At 40.3% G+C, this 18,149-nt stretch overlaps 1 protein-coding gene across 3 annotated transcripts; it reads left to right on the forward strand.

Annotated features, from left to right (window-relative positions):
- The first annotated feature begins 763 nt into the window (after positions 1–763).
- LOC131689224 (tyrosine-protein kinase Shark) lies at positions 764–13,011 on the forward strand. 3 transcript variants are annotated; one of them, XM_058974167.1, is made up of 7 exons: positions 780–1,398; positions 8,368–8,464; positions 8,959–9,443; positions 9,507–10,964; positions 11,025–11,763; positions 11,826–11,997; positions 12,063–13,011. In XM_058974167.1, exons 1-7 carry the CDS (start codon positions 1,369–1,371, stop codon positions 12,397–12,399), a joined length of 3,318 nt encoding a protein of 1,105 aa, XP_058830150.1. In that variant the 5' UTR covers positions 780–1,368; the 3' UTR covers positions 12,400–13,011. The 3 variants fall into 3 exon arrangements, with proteins under 3 accessions (XP_058830149.1, XP_058830150.1, XP_058830151.1); XM_058974168.1 differs by lacking the exon at positions 780–1,398 and adding an exon at positions 7,834–8,031; XM_058974166.1 differs by having other exon boundaries at positions 764–1,398; positions 9,507–11,763.
- Positions 13,012–18,149: the final 5,138 nt, after the last annotated feature.

The raw sequence follows: 18,149 nt of genomic DNA on the forward strand, positions 1-18,149 counted from the left end.
GTACCACAGTTAAATTCAAGAAGTTGTTTCATTTTATATTATCTTGTGAAACAGGGACTTTCCAAGAAATCAAACAATTTATATTTTGAAACATTGCGTAAATTCATACGAAAAATATTTTTACTTGCTAAGAGCTCCTTCAATATTTACATAATAGCTTCAAGTAAACCTGTGCGAGCCGGAATGAGAATATACGTACTGTGTTCCCGTAATCGTCCCACTATTATACAAGGGCGGATGATGAATCATACTCCCTGACTTTCATTCATCGTTGACATCAAGTTCACACGCACCGATAATCGGAAGCAAGGCACTTTTCCAAAGCATTAAAAAACAAAAACAGCTCCCGCCATAGTTTGGATAGCTTACCACTTGCTTTGGTCCCAAAGAGAAAAACATCGCCCACCACCCACGGCCCACCCAGAAAGTAGTGGCATTATGTTCAGCGTTCGGGTCGTCGGACAGCTACAATACATAAGCGAGCGTGATTCTCACTTCACGATGTGGCACGAGTACTTTTCAGTTCAGTTGATGTGGCTCCTTCATTCATGCCAGTGGTTAATCAGTTCTGTGCTGTATGTGGCCCAAGAATAGGACGGTGGCCCGAACTATATACTTAAATTAGAGGTCGCAGTGATTCAGTATTCCGCCGGCAGCATCCGCGAGTAGTTTTTCAAACTACATTCACATCATGAAATACATAAGCATCAAATGAATAAAACGGGAGACTAAAACGAGCTTTTCTCTCTGTATGTATATCAATGTTCATTAAAAACAGAGACTGGGAGCAAACCCGAAAGATTCCGACTGCAATCACGGCCGTTGAGAACTCCTGTCTGTTATCAACTGGAACATATATAGATGGCGATTGGCAAGGACATGATTCACAGAACGACATATGTAAACCAAATAATTTGGAGTGGTTTATTACGGTTTATCTGTCTCGGTATGCATCAGGATGTCGTCTAGTCAGTTACTGAAAGGATTTCCAATATACGATATTTACAACGCACAGTCAACTAGTTGAAACGTGAGAATGTTTCCCGTAGTTTTTATCCTAGTTAAAATCAAAGGTTTGCAGCGAAAATCTATCTACGAGAATGACTCATATGTATTGTGAAATTTACAGTTTTTGTTTTTCATTTGTTCAGCGGTATCGTCGCGAGTGATTAACTGCATTTTCTAGCTTTTACAACAAAAACCGTCCGTAGTGCAACGAAGAACTGTTTCCAGTGTGATGTTATGTTAATATGTGCATTGTGGTTGTTGTAATAGCAATTATGTAAAATAGTTGGTATATCCAATCCTCGCGGCTACCACTTAGGGAGTAGTGACAAATATTTGGGAAATCAATTTTAGAACATCAACATGTCTTCAGGCGATTATCTAATCGTTAAGGTAAGCTGATTTAATAACATAACACACCAGAGTCACGGTAATACTTCAATCAGTCTAAAAATAATATCAAAACGATTTAATTAGTACAAAAAAATAAAAGCTCACATTATCATTTTTCATTTTATCTCAAATAATACAGTGTAGATAAGCATTTCTTCTTAATATTACGAGCTACTCTCATTTTGTTGGTACGAAGATGTACACGTATAACGGTAATGTTTCGACTGATCTGCATACTCCTGATAAGGCTGTTGTTTCATGAACGAAGCAAAGCCTTGATACTACATTCCATTCTATTTCGACAGATTTCACTGCCGATTCTTCGATATACAGAACAATTACATGGCTAGTGCCTCGATCTCACTAAACCAAAAAATACTTCCTGATTGGTGTTCAAACATATGACGACTGGCTTATGGGACCAGTGTGTTATATCTATACCGCCAGACCAGGCAGGTGGTTAAACGTTTTGTCTTTCAAGTATTTGTTAACCAATTTGATTGTCTACTTGGTACCCTGTCTTCATAATAGTCAAAGAATAATTTTGGCATTTTTATGATGAACAATAAATGATAATATACTATTTAGTCGTTTGAATTATCTTCATGTAGCTGAGGCTGTCGTGACTTTTGCGTCTGCTCTCATTTATTTCCTTCCAAAAACTGAAGCTTGACTATCAGCCACAGCAACCAAGGCCTGACAACCTAAACTCGTTTGATTTTATTGCGTCAAGACAAAAACAAAATAAATGTTGGGTAGATTTGTATGAATCTCAACAAGCACACTGTAACGACTATCTATTACAATGACTCGTTAATTCAAAAGTTCAATAATTATTTATTATTTTATTTATACTGGCTCATACCTTCCAGAGGAATTTTTTCCTCTTGCTGGTTTCATTTTTTACCTTCCTCATTCATCCTAATACCATGTTCACACTACGAGTTAAAACGTGTTTTAACGCTATCTTGATGACACTTTTCTTGTTGTTAATTATTATAACGTGTTTTAACTCTGTAGTGTGAACGTAGTATAACCAGTGGCGTAGCCAAAGGGGGGTTTTGGGGGTTAAAACCCTCTCCAAACCAAAATATTTGAATTGAAGAAAAAAAAGTTTGATGCTGACATTAAATATTCAAATATACAAATAATAATATTGGAAGTTTATTATCTGTTCATTGCATTGAGAACCTAATGTTTTAAACGTTATGGGGACTATTTTGTAAATTGTGAGAATGGGATCTTGTATAAGTAATATTTTAGGGAGGATCCTATAGTTGATAAATCATGTAAATATCAAGCAAAATAGCTCAATGAAAACGCCTACTTAGAAATTGATGAAAAATGGCGTTTTACGCTTGTCTCTAACAGGTCAGAGTCGGTTGTTATGTGCATTTGATTTTTTTGGGTTATCACTTATATAAAGTGCCACTAGCTAAGATTGGTAATTCAAAAAATTTAAAAATTTTCACGTTTTTCGGTACCGAATTGGATGGCGCCAAGATTCTATAATTTGGAAACCATCTGCTTTTAGAAGTTTAGTATTTAGCAGCATAATTTTGTTGATTAATTTTTTCAGTTGTATGCATGACTAATTCCAATCAAATTTAGTTCGAGACTTAGTGTCTTCAGTAAAGTTTTCAAGAATGTTTTTGCAAATAGCTTGGTTGAAGATATGAATGCAACCCGTATTTGTGCATTATAGGCTATATTGCACTACGAATTCCCTTACTAACGGTTATAGGCGGCAACAAAGAATTTGGGAGAACACCTTGTAGATGACGTTTACTATCCTAGTATGCAAAAGTGACTTGAACGCCACTTTGATCAAATTCAACTCTTTCGTATTTTTAAGTTCACTACGAAAATTCGCATCTTTCAGTGCAAACGACTTCAAATAAAAATAAAAAAATAACCTGTTGAAATGCTAAAAGCAAAGTGGCGAAAGCATGCTTTTACCCGCACCATGAAAGATTTGAAAATTGATTTCCTGAAAAATATACTCGATGGTATTTCCGTCACCTTTGTGTACAAGGACAGTTCAGTAATGTGATTAATCTGTAATTAGTTGCAGAAATCCCGCTTAACACCATTTTTGGGACATACTACTCCGTACATCCTATACTTCGGTAAAATCTCCTCCTTCCAGATCTTCAACAGCACCCAGTGGAGTGCTCTAGCCAATTCCTCTACTCTGTGTTTGAGTAGCTCGCATGACAATTGATCATTGCCAGCGGTTCAACCGTCCTATTTTTTCATGAATCTTAGGTAGATCCGGAATCTGTCGTCGACGGCGCGCGTCTCCAAGCTGATTCTTGCAATACTCTTATCGTCTACTGCTTCGCTATTTAGGTGTTCGTCATAATATACTTAGTAATCGTGAGAATTTCTGCACATTATTTATAAGGTGTACAGACTATCCTGTGCGATAACCGATTTATACAATGCCCCCGGCCTATCAGGATGTTTATGTCACCGATGACGAGCCCTACATTCCGCCATATGATAGCTAGACATGCTCCAGCTGCGCATAAAATGCATCTTTCTAGGCTTCGTGAGATCAATGCACATTGATAATGCTCTAGTCGAAGAAATGGCCTTTGATCCACACTACACACATCCTTTCGCTGATCGCCTGCCACTTGATGACGCGTTGGCGCATTTGCCCAATTCTTGTGCCGTCGCTCGATCCCCGCATTTCCACACCTTCTGCCCCGTCTATCAAAGCTCCTCCAATGCTATGGTTTGCGAGTTTTCAGCTCATCCTTTTCTGCTTGATTATTAGTAAAGTGGTGTTTTTGGGCCACTTGTTGAACTTGACCTAACCTGTGCCGTAGTCTACCACCCAACATAACTGACACCTGCGACGACCCATTTCGCTATTACTGCAGAACACGGTTGTACCCAGTCGATCGCGGCATACAGATTAAATGTCATCAATAGACCCGCCAACATTTTTGAAAAATCTAAGATTTTCATCAAAACCCCCTCCAATCCAAATTTCTGGCTACGCCACTGATCCAAACTATGATTTATATGCAATATGAAACAGCCCGGAACAGTTCAGTCGGTAAGTATCTCAACCAAGTCCAATGCAACCTGCGGAACAATCCCTCGACATTCTGTAAGTTTATAAGTAGCAGATGACGCTCCGGAAGTATTCCAGAAAATGTTTATCTTCGAAACAAATGTTCACAGTCCGCAGTCGAGTCGGTGGATCTTTTTGCAGATCGCTTTCGAGATGTATTTACCAGCCCTCCTGTCTACCCATCAGCACGGCGTTGTAAAGAAACGCTCGAACTTGATGACGTTTTCTAGTTCCAGCCATCGAGAAGCGCCAGCAAGTTGATGCAGAATATTTTGATTTCGCTAAAGCATTCGACAAGGTGCCGCACAACAAAGGATTAAATGTGCCTGACAAATTTTGTTGAAATGGATCTATTTCAACCCATTAAATCGATCAATTAGCTGGTAGTTTAGAATGGGAACCAGATTTATACAGATTAAATCTGGCGATTAGCACACTGGAAAAAATTATTGACCTACGAAACTCAAATTAATCGTTAATTCTTGAGATTATTAATGTCGTTTTCGATTCATAACCTAGAAACTAACCCAGGTTATTGCTTCAAACAAACGTTTTCATTGAAACTGAGTGGGGTTCTCGCAAAACAGCGGTGGTGTGTGGGAACCCGAAATATATTTCAGTTTAGAACCCAACCCGGTTTTCAGTTCAGTGGCGCATAACCTAGGTTCGAAACTGGTTTCAAACGGTTTGCCAGCAGTTGGGTCCGAAACTGAGTTAGTTTCTGCCTCAAGCGAAAACGACATAATATTGAGACATTCACCGAAACGTACACGTAGCACCAATTGCTTACTAAAGGCCGCTGTAAGGTTGCCAGAAAGTTTTTGGTGTACTAGTAGTTGTATTTGTTGTTTCCGGTAGTAATAAGCCTCCCATTTTGGTTTAACCGCAAGGACAATTTTTAAAACAGAATTTTGTTGATAAGTATAGCTCATTAAACCAATTTTATCAATTCTGTAATATATGATGAATTTGGCACCACTTGCATCTGGTATACTCAACTTGCACAAAACATTGCATAACGCAGAGCTGATTTCTAGAACAACTTGTGTTCTCATTCAGCCCTTCGTTATGTTATAACAGATTGGCTAAGCGCGGTGTTTCATGAAGCGCGGCCGTTCCTTTCGACCGGGAAAGGCCGCGTGGAATTTTGAGTAAATGCGCCAATAGATCGACCTCAAACAAAACACCCGATTTCGTCAGTCAACTGGGAAGCAGGGATGCCAGGTGCACAGATTAATCTGAGTTTCACAGAATTTCAATATGTTGCACATATTTTTGAAACTGCAGTTTTCTGCTTTACTGCACAGTTTTCTATTAAAATGCACAGACTAGCACAGATTTCTTAATTTTTGACCACGCGCTCAATTATTGTCTCGTGCATAAACTAAAAACAAATAGTCGCCACTTCTTGTTTTGAGACAAATTTGTACGATTTGCTTAACACAGATTTTTATATGGGCTTCGCACAGATTTCACAAAATATTACCTGGCATCCCTGCTGGAAAATTTGCACACATTTGTTATAGTTTGATCTATATTTTGATAACATGCATTTGGCCGTTTACTTTTGGCCCTTTGCCAAACTTCAAATAATTTAATAACATTTAATGTTTTGACTGTTGGCTATTATGTATGTTTTTATGTTTTAGAAAGTATTCTGAACACATTTAAAATGTTCATAGTATAATTTCACGCGCCTTTAATTAAAGTATTATTAAATTAGACGAACAGGATTGAGAAAAGTTCTAGTTCTACTGATTTGTCCCAATTTGATTAGCTATCAAGATATTGAAGCAATTTACACCTTGTGCGGTTTTTTATGTATTTGACAAGCATACATTGCTTACTGAATATTAAACTCGATAGATTTCGCTCAAAAAGTTTATTGACCTTTTACTTCAATCGTGTGGCTTTTGGCACTTTACTGAAACGTCAAATTATTTATTGGCCTTTTACTAAACTTATTTTTAACGTCTTAAAAAGCGTTAATTCATTTAGCTGAGTAGTTGAATGCATTGTCGTTTTTATATTTTGCATATTTCTTCGATGATTTGAGATTTTTAAAAAGAGAATGCTAAGAAAAATGCTTTCTTCTGTTCTATAATAAAGAACACGATTATTTGAAATGATGTTTGATTGTGTTTAAGTCATTTTCAAACAAAAAAGTAAAGGGCCAAAAAACCAAAACAAAAAAAAACGCACACCAAACTAATATTGGCTGTTTACTCAATATAGCGATATGTTTTTCAATTATTTTTTTATAGCATTTGGGTTTTTACAGGTGATAATACTTCGAATAGAGATCCTGAATTTGAAATAAAACGATTATCCCAAATTTTGTTTATTGGTCCTTTTCAAAAAAAGCCGAGATCCGTTCCATTTTACGTGTTTTAAGATAACACATAGTTTCATAAAAAGTTTGATTACATGTGATAAGAAAACTCATTCGATTGACACCAAAACATGCAGTCGAACTCGATATTTTATGGAGAATTTTTTGATATTCAGAATTATTTTTGTATTGAGGTTGGTTGTTTTAGATACGGAAAATGTACACCTAAAAATTGGATTTATCAGTGGATAACCTCAACTGGCAATACCTTTTCAATCCAGTGATTTTCGCCCACTATCGTGTTTTCTATCGAGATTTCAATATCTGAATCTCATTTTTAATATAAACAGAAACCGGAAGAACGAATTCTTATGTGGTTTTTGTTTGAGGCGAAACTGAGTCAGTTCCTAACCCCAACTGCTGTCAAAATATATGAACTGACAGCAGTTGGGGTTAGAACCTGACTCAGTTTCAGGTTCAAGCGAAATCGCCATTAGTAATGTAACAAGAAGTTTACTATCTAGATATTTCTCAGAAGTAGGAAACATATTTTCTTCATCACTATTGCTTTTCAGTAAAAGAAATAACATTTAATTATAATATTGATTGGGCTTATTAAATTCAAAATTTACTTTTCAGTGTGTTTAGACAGATGAAAAAACATCATCATTGCAATCTAGTGACGTCTGGCGGTCGAAATCCAGCGTTAGATCGCGAATATTTATATTGAGGACATCCGCACACGAAACGAGCAATAATGAAATTCTTTTCCTGCGCACTTCAACCGTGGAGTGCAAAAACTTGTAGCCGTCGATGTTCCAATCGAAATTTGCCAGAAGGGATTCATTCATATTTTCCTTTCTTTGTTTCCTGACGTCCAAGTCATCAGCCTATCAGCAGAATGCTAGTTTGCTCTTTCACACTTGAGTAAATTTATGACAACATAAATGAGCGAAAGCGAACAAGCACTACTCGTAGAGGGGTAGATGATACGTCAAAGAAAAATCTCCAGATTTTTCGTAATGAAAGTTTATTAGCTATAGTGTCAAGTTTTTAAAGATTTTTTTGATAGTTTTCCTTTTAATTTTATTATTATTGGTTTATTTGTGTTCTGCATTTATTTGATTAGTGTTGAATAATTTTAATGGAAAACTGATTTTATGAATCATTTATTGTATTAGTGTTTTTGTTTCCCTTCTGCAAAGGATTGAAGGTAAGTCTTGTTAAACTCAATAAATCCGAAGAATGCAAGTGTCTGAAGAAATGAAAATTGGCCTCTCCCTAACACGTAGACCGTCCCGAGTGCTATAAATAGATCAGATCAATTTGGTTATCCAAAACAGAGCTTTTTACGTATGCAGGATGATTCTGTTGAGTTGACCTTCAATGTGATCTTTAATTTCGTCGGTGCTTTAATTACGATACAAAAAGTCAATCTGGACTGGAGAAATCGCTAATATGCACCTAGCATACTTAAACAAATAATTGCTAAACCTTGCAGCTGATTTGTGTTCTCATTATCGCCGTTTTCTATTTTTTGCATACGCAGACCAAATCCTACATTATCAGAATGAATCGAGAGGAAAACCTTTGCTGGTTCCATGGAAAAGTAACCCGCGAACGAGCTGAGGAAATACTGCGTCAAGGTAAGTTTATCGGAGAGCTATTCCTATAGCAAGTGAAGCTATCGTATCGGTGATATTCGATTTGAAGGAAAAGATGGGAATGTATTTTCAAAATTGGGCTAATTGCATATACATAAAAAGACATTGGAACATTCTCCAACACAATGGTATGGTAGTCGTAATTTGACTGAACACGATATCCTGTCAGTTTACACCTTAAATTAGGACAAGTATTCCACCAATCTGAAAACAAAGTCTAAAAAAATCTCTTTTCAAATGTCCTAAAACGTGTTAGGGACAGCACCTGACTAAAAGCGTGCTTAATGTAATCAAAAGCAATTGTCACAACCGACGATATGCTGTCTTCAGCGCTACTGTACTTATTGTGCTTAGAACGCGCTTGTTCCACACTATCAAGTGGTACATTTGCTTTCTGACACGATTGTAAACTATATCACCACATTTCGTAATATTCAACCTCGTTTACGCTTCGTTTGTATACATGGCTCTCACAGAAGGAGGTGACGGTGTCTTTATGGTGCGGGAAAGCGCTTCTTCGGAAGGAGATTTTGTTCTATCGGTGCTATTCCAGGAAGAAGTTGTCCATTACCAGATCCGACGCCATGGAGACGATGCATTTTTTTCGATCGAAGACCACGATCCCATTCACGGCCTAGACTCACTAATTGAATACTACAAGCAATCGTCGAAGGGATTGGTAACTCGCCTGCAGGCCATCTGTCAAAGCTCTCCTCCGCCGCATGATCTGAGGAGCCATGGTACGACCAATTTGCTGCACCGAGCGACGAAAGAATGCAACTATACGATCGTATCGGAATTATTAAAATGTGGCTACAGGAACATTGATTCAAAAAATCAAGACGGACAAACTGCGGTACATTTGGCGTGTTTGCATGCCGAAGCTCGAATATTGGAGAAATTGATCGAAAGAGGAGCCAACATTAACAACAGAGATGCACAGGGAAACACTCCATTGCATGTGAGTATGCTATAGATAGAATATAACTTATTGATGAACATTTAAGAAATTTTCTGCTTTCAGTATGCCTGTCGTAAGCAAGGCGGCATTGAGATGGTACGTTTGCTCATAAACGCAGGTGCAAATCTCCAGGCTCGCAACAAAGATACAGGATGGGTGCCTCTACACGAGGCTGCTGCAAATGGTAATCTAGACGCTATCAAGGAACTGCTTGCTAACCGTGTCCCTCACATGCCTCGATCTAGCTATGGGGAACTGCCAGAGGATATTGCAAAAGATAATGGTTACTTCTCAGTAGTTGACTACCTTAACAACTATGATCCTCCACTTCCAACAACTCACAAGGGTCAGTGGTATCATGGGACACTGGACCGACAGGTGGCAGTTGAAAGTTTAAAGGAACATGCACAAAAACTCTCACCTGTTTCCTCCAAACACGAGAACAAGGAAAATGAAATCAGATCAGAGGAAAACCAAACTCCTGACACATCCGGAGTCTATCTGGTGCGATACTCTACAAAGCATGGTGTCGATGTTTTGACACTTCTTTTTGATGGGGAGGCAAAGCACTTTATCATACAAAGAAAGCAATATTACCTCTTTATAGACGATGGTCCCTATATGACATCCTTGGAACATCTCATAGAGCACTATAGCCGATTCTCGGATGGTCTTCAAATCAATCTAAAGTATCCCGTGCCTCCGAAACCAAAACCACCGATTCCTTTGTTTTCAACTATTCCCAAAATGAAGCGTCAGTCGGGCAATAGTTCGGAGGCAACTTCACCACCAACGCCACGATCAATACTATCCAGCAATGGGACAACCTCCTTCATCCGCAAATCGAGCGACAGTAACCTATCAAAGGTGACACATCCTGCATTTCCGGCTCGTAATCTTTCAGTCCCGAACGAGAGTATTCTGCAGCAGATGAACAGAGTGGGTCTCTACGATGAACAAAGTTCCCCCCCTCAGTCTTCGCCAAACATTGACGAGAATCGATCAAAACCAAGTAACTCGACACTGAAAAAGAAAAAGAAAATTCTTATTGATGGTATGAGAAGTCTAGGAAAAAGTAAAAGCAAACAAAAACCTCCCGCAGAGCCTGTTTCTCAGCTGAACAGGGACAGTTTGATTGCACAAGTCAGCTCATCCAAGGTCCTGCAACAACTGTCATTTTCATCGGATTTTTCATTTCCCTCTGCAAACACCTTGGACCTCTCAGGTGAGCTGTATAACACCCCGAGCAACAATTGCGCCATTGTTGATATTGACATAGGTGAACCCCCTGCTCCGTCCAGGTGTTACATCGACAGCATCAACAATAACGGGCCTTTGCACAGCGCCCTTGGACCACGAAGATCATCGGAGGCTACCGGCATTGATGACGCACATACAGTGACCGATTATTTTACAGAAAGTGATAAACATATCTACAATGATCAGCAATTGGATAATAGTACCGAGGAAATATATTTCATAGACGTTCCGCCCACGGTTCCCGCCCCACATCCACCACAGGTAATGATTCGTAGATATTCCAGGCAAGCTTTAATGTTAAGGAATCTTTACGTCTTTCAGGGTACGCCAACAGAAAACAACAATCCCCCAACAAAGCCACTCCCACCGCCTCCAGCAGTGACTACCACAACAAACTACATCGCAACTCGAAATATTCCCGTTTTCAGTAGCATATCGGTGGAGGAATGTACAACTCCTACCAGCCCCGTACCAGCACTGCTACAATCATACCGACATGGTGGTCCATTTGAACGGTTAGATTCCACTATGTCCAACATGAGTCGTGACAGTGTCCAAAGCGGCGATTCCGAGTTTCTTTCAATCATCCAACAACAGCAGGACGAAGACGAGCAACAACAAATCAAACTAAGCCGTAGCGTTTCTAGCCGACCTAACTATTTCATTCCCAAGCAGTACATTCTAACGCAAAAAGTGCTGGGACGAGGAGAGTTTGGATACGTGTATCAGGGGTCGCTGATGCCCTTCCAGTTGGAACCCGGCTCGGATCAGATTATTCCGGGTTCGGAAGATCCAAGTGAATTCACGCCAATTGCCATTAAACAACTAGTCGAGAGTCAGGGAAAGCGTAATCGGGCAGACTTTCTGCGGGAGGCTAGCGTTATGATACGGTTGAGACATCACTGCATAGTAAAACTGATAGGGATCTGTAAGGGTCCCCCGTTGATGATGATCGAAGAACTGGTACCGCTAGGATCGATGTTGGATTATATTCTAGCTAATAAGTCCACGCTCAATCCGAAGCATGAACTGATCATCTGGGCAGCGCAGATCGCTTGTGGTGAGTGTAATCTTGATAGAAGACGACAGCACACTTAAATTAAAACGCATATTTGCCTACAGGAATGCAATACCTCGAACAGCATCACTTCGTCCACCGGGATCTGGCGGCAAGAAATATATTGCTTGCCTCTCGTTATCAAGCCAAAATATCCGATTTTGGGTTGTCACGTGCAATCGGTGCTGGCGACGACTACTATCGAGCCAGTCAAGGTGGAAAGTGGCCAATCAAATGGTACATTTTTCACATTATCATCCGTTTCAATATTTACCTAAAACCATTGATTATCTCAATTTTAGGTACGCCCCGGAGAGTTTCAATTACGGCACCTTCTCCCATGCCAGTGACGTGTGGTCATTTGGCGTTACAATGTGGGAAATGTATTCGTTGGGTCTACCGCCATATCACGACATGAAAGGTGTCGACGTGATCAAATTGATCGAGAATAATCAACGGCTTGCACAACCTGAACTTTGTCCGAACAAGGTGTTTGCTATTGTGAAAAGTTGCTGGAATTACAACCCGAAGAACAGGCCAACGTTCAAATTTCTGACACGGTTCTTCACCGATGATATTGAATACCAGAATATTCAGGAGCTGGTCCAAAGCGGAAAAGAAATCAACGCCAATAAATAACTGAAGAATTGGTGATTGTTTGATTCCTAAGTATGTTTAAAGTATATCTGCATTGATTTTGTTATATGGTTTCTGTAGCTTTTGGATACATTCTGGTTTCTGTCGTATAAAAAGGCCATTGTTGATAAAGAAGTCATAACCCAGCTAACGTTAGTTATACTTTGTTTCGTAAGTATTCTTGTTCCGCCATGTGTATTTTGTTTTAGTGTACCCATATTTATTTACCATCGAAGTGACTGCTCGTACTCTGCTAAAATAATTAACTGAAAAGCTATATTTTGTTTTTATTTATGCTACTATGTATATCATTCCTCTTTGTCAAGAATAGTTAGGTTTAATATACAACAAATTAAACATTTTCCAGGACCAAACTTGGTAACCTGGTGTGTCATAAGATTGAAAAGAATAGTCTACAAAGTTTGTCATTTGATTTAAGTGCCTTCACGATTTTAAACTTAGTCTGGATTTGCAAATGGTTGAATTCATGTCTGTTAATATTAGATTTCTGTGCAAGTGCTATAATAGTTTAGTTGAACCATAATTGGGACTTCCAACCAGACGAAACTGTAATAATAAATTTAAGTGAATTGGAACAATAAAAAAATCAACGAATTTGTATGATCATTTATTTATAGTAAAATCAACGGGCATCATTATTATTATTTATCTATTAAAGACATTTTAACCAAGTTTTGGTCATTCGTGCTTATTCAACGGACATTAATTTCAATTGGTCAGTGTTAAGTCAGACCGGACTAAGTCCTAAAATCATAAAAAACGAAATAAATATAGCATTGGCTAAAGAATTTCTTCAGCTACATTTGACTTTTACTAGATTTGAAATATGTTGTAGTAAGCAGGAGTTATGGTAAAAATTATTTTCTTATTATAACGTAAATGATGCTGCGATTCAAAGTTTAAACTCATTTTTCTCGAAATCAATGCAATGTCACTTAGTCCGGTCTGACCTAACACCGACCAATTGCAGTAATGAAATTATAAAAATATTCAAAACTTTGATCCTTTTGTGGTGATAAGTTTCATACAAAGTACGTTTGTACGATGAAAGACACCACATAAAGTAATTTTCATTTTCATCAACGTTGGGATGCCAACCACAACCCACGTACGAACACTGACCACGAGAGAGATAGGTTTGGAAGTGAGGAAAGTGTAGTACTTCTACCAACAAAAGCACAGCAGGATGAAGGAACTATCCGGGCCGTCATACCCCAACCCGTTGATAGTGAATTCACCTCTGTGGCCGATAGGAACACCGATTTTACCACTTTAACAAACAAACCCTCAAACCAGAGCAACCCGATCGTCATCTACGAGAAAATGAGCATAACTACACAAAGTCTATCCCCTGTGCCGACCGCAGTCGGTGTTCGTGAGAATAATAGTGTAATTTGTACGACAGCGGTTGGCACTGTGGGGCTGGACCTTCCTCAGGTAAGTTCCGAAGTTGTCAATCTCCTAGCAGGTACTGCTTGTTTGGATGTTCTTTCAGGTTTGACTGACAACATCGACATTACGTTTCTTCCACATCACCACCTGCTATCGCCCGGAGAATGCCCATCGAGATATCCGTTTCGAGGTGGATCAGCTATCACCACAACAGTAGCGTCGAAGCAGCAAACAACAAGAACTACACAAACTCTTCCCAGTGCCGGTCGTTGTCGGCTGTTCTGGAAGGAATCGTGTAGTAGTTTCGACAGCGACTGGCACTGTGGGCTAGACGTTCCACGGGTCAGTCCTGTTCCGCCTCGCTTACGAACAGATTCTATTGCAGTTTTTCCTGTTACAGAGGTGAACAGCACGCACCGAACGAGTAACCGGTTTGGTGAAGAAGAGAAGAAAGTAGCTTCCCCACTTCATCATGAAGGGATCGACCGGGGGGAAGAGGACTGTACCTACCTCCCAGATATACAGTTCTCGCAATTCTCCTCCCGGTTTTCTACCGGTGAAGGATCATGCCAATGTCACACAATCACCATCGCGCCGAGTATCGACCACATCATCGTCAACACAGTCGATCATCCAATGGATGTTTTGCGCTGCAGTGGAACCTGCGCGGTCTTAGAGCAAACATCAGCGAGCTAAAGTTGCTTATCTCCGAGCACGAATCTTGCACTGGAATCGAGTTTTGTCGATAGGAACTATACGTTTCTTCTGAAATCGAACTCACAACACTATTGGCAACATAGTGTAGGACTTGCGATCCGCGAGGGCATACCTTTTGAACGCGTGCAACTGAACACCAACTTACAGGTCGTCGCCGCACCTATCTTCCTGCCAGTACAGGCAACAGTTGTGGTTATCTAAATCCCCCTTCCACTCAGCAATGGAGACTTCAATGCACATCACATCGTTTGGGGATCTAAGTTATCGAACACGCTTGGTCGCTTCATCGCAGAAACGACATTAGGTAGAAAGCTCATGATCCTGAACGACTGTTCCCCAACTCGCATCGACCCTGCTACGAGCAATACATCAGCTATTAATATTTCTTTCTGCTCAAAAAGCCTGGCTCGAAAGTTCACCTGGCGAACCCTCCCGGAGACATAACAGCGATCATTTCCCGATCACGATCTCCATCCCTAGTTGGTCGAATATACAGACGGCTCGACAAAAAAGGCTCTATGATCGTGCAGACTGGCCCCTGTATCAACACTTAACAGCTGAGTCAATCAGCGCTACAGATGAGTGGGACGTTGACAAATTCACAGATACAATCGTGACAGTGGCAATCAAATGTATACCACGAAGTAGTGGCCGAACGGGACCAAAAGCTGTACCATGGTGGTGCCCCGAAGTGAAGAAAGCCATTAAGCAGCGTCGAAAGCATCTTCGCATCCTCCGATGTCTGGACATATCCGGTTCAAACAGACCAACACTGCCGTTCTACGCCCAATTGTCCCATGTTGCAAAACTGACAACTGAGAAAAAGTGATTGAAGCTGAAATTTGTATTAGCAATCTAGAGGGAAACGGTGCAACAAATAAAGTTTTATTGTCTAGAATTACGCTCATAGCAATCGTAATCAGTCCAGTTTTTCGTTACAGAGATCCAATTAACGTTAGTTTTTACGAAAAATGTTAAGTGGGACTGTTATGCCGAGAAATCAGATAGAAACCGCGAAACCGAAACAATACTAACGAGAGCGTGGAATATTCAAACCGTTTGATATTCGATTTCACCAAGAAAGTTTGTCCAGATTCCGTCCCGGCACAGAAAATCTACCGCGCCATGTCGCCTCACAATACCGCGAACGATACACCGTTTTCGATGGTGTATCACTTGCTCTCTTATCATGTAACAATAAAGCCCCAGGGCCAGATAGAATCAAATTGATCTTGTTGAAGAATCTGCCAGACTCTGCCAAGATACGCTTGTTGAATTTATTTAATAAGTTTCTTGAGGGTAACATTGTCCCACATGATTGGAGACAAGTGAGTGTCATCGCCATCCAAAAACCAGGAAAACCAGCCTCCGACCACAACTCGTATCGACCGATAGCAATGCTATCCTGTACCCGGAAGTTATTCGAGAAAATGATCTTGTTTCACCTCGACTATTGGGTTGAAGCAAATGGCTTACTGTCAGATACACAATTTGGCTTCGGCAAAGGCAAAGGGAGGAACGATTGCCTTGCGTTGCTCTCAACAGAAATTCAAATGGCATATGCTAACAAAGAGCAGATGGCATCAGTATTCTTGGATATTACGGGGGCTTTCGATTCAGTTTCTATCAACATTCTTTATGAGAAGTTGCATCAGCATGGTCTTTCACCAATTTTAAATAATTTTTTGCTAAACCTGTTGTCTGAACAACAAATGCATTTCTCACATGGTGATTTATCGACATTACGATTTAGCTACATGGGCCTTCCCCAGGGCTCACGTTTAAGCCCTCTTCTCTACAATTTTTATGTGAATTACATTGACGAATGTCTTGTTAATTCCTGCTCGCTAAGGCAGCTTGCGGATGACGGTGGGTCCCAAAGCCGTCGACTTGCAAGGACCACTGCAAGATACTTTGGACAATTTATCTGCTTGGGCTCTCCAGCTAGGTATCGAGTTCTCTACGGAGAAAACTGAGCTAGTTGTGTTTTCTAGGAAGCGTGAACCAGCGAAACTACAACTTCAGTTAATGGATAAAACTATTGCTCAGGTTTCAACATTCAAATATCTTGGGGTCTGGTTCGGGGATGTCACATTAGGTATCTGAAACAGAAGTGTCAACAAAGGATCAACCTTCTCCGTACAATAACCGGATCATGGTGAAGTGCCCACCCTGGAGACCTAATCAGGCTGTACCAAACAACGATATTATCAATGATGGAGTACGGATGTTTCAGCTTTCGCTCCGTTTCGAGCATACATTTCATCAAGCTAGAGAGAATCCAGTATCTCTGCGTATTGCCTTGGGTTGCATGCACTCGACCCATACGATGAGTTTAGAAATGCTGGCGGGCGTCCTTCCACTAAAAATCGATTTTGAGACCTCTCGTATCGATTGCTCATTCGATACGATATTTTGAACCCATTGATGATTGCAAATTTCGAAAGGCTTATCGAGCCTAATTCTCAGACATCAATTCATCTTCGTATAACATTAACCGTGCTCATCTCTTAGATACTTCTGCTCCAACTGTATTTTGCGACACATCCATGAAGGAAGAGATTTGTGGAATCCCGGATCACATTCGCCCACAAGTGGTCCCAAATATTTTCTATAATAAATACCATCTAGTCGACTGCGGCAAAATGTTCTACACTGACGGATCAATTCTCGACGAGTCCACAGGCTTCGGTATCTTCAACGAAAATCTTGCTGCCTCATTCAAACTCCATTATCCTGCTTCAATTTGCGTTGCATAATTAGCTTCCATTCAGTATACTCTCGGGATCATTGACACCCTGCCCGCAGACCATTACTTCATCGTTTCGGACAGTCTCAGTTCCATTGAGGCCATCCGTGCGGCGAAGCCTGGAAAGCACTTACCGTATTTCCTGGGGAAAATACGGGAATATCTGAGTGCTTTATCTGAAAAATCTTACCAGATTACCATGGTTTGGGTCCCATCACATTGCTCTATTGCGAGCAATGAGAAGGCGGACTCTTTAGCGCATTAGAAGGCGACACTTACGAAAGACCAATTTGCTTCAACGAATTTTTCAGTATCTCTCGTCAGAGGACGCTCGACAGTTGGCAAACTTCATGGAGCAATGGGCATCTGGGATGGTAGCTACATTCCATTATCCCGAGGGTATCAACGAATGCTTGGTTTAAGGGCTTGGATGTGAACCGGGACTTTATTCATACGATGTCAAGGCGTCCCTCCATTACACGTTTGATGGGCACCTTCGTCGTGTAGGGCTTACTGACAGTAATCATTGTGTTTGTGAGAACGGCTATCACGACGTCGAGCATGTTGTTTGGCTGTGCGCAGAGTACTGTGTTGCCAGGTCCCAACTAATAGATTCCCTTCGGGCCCGAGGTAGATCACCCTATGTGCCACTCCGGGTCGTCCTGGCAAGCCGTGACCACCCCTACATTTTTCTTATCTACATCTTTTTGAAAACTATTGATGTCCAAATTTAATACATTTTCCCCTCTCATTCACAGTAGAACCTCGTCAACCTCTCCCTGTATCTACAATATGGCATTGCTTCACGAGTCTACAATGCATACCCTTCTTGATAACCGTCCATCCAGAACATCATGACACACGTCACAAGAAC

This window comes from Topomyia yanbarensis, chromosome 3, assembly GCF_030247195.1.
Source record: "Topomyia yanbarensis strain Yona2022 chromosome 3, ASM3024719v1, whole genome shotgun sequence".
Taxonomy (NCBI): Eukaryota; Metazoa; Arthropoda; class Insecta; order Diptera; family Culicidae; genus Topomyia; species Topomyia yanbarensis.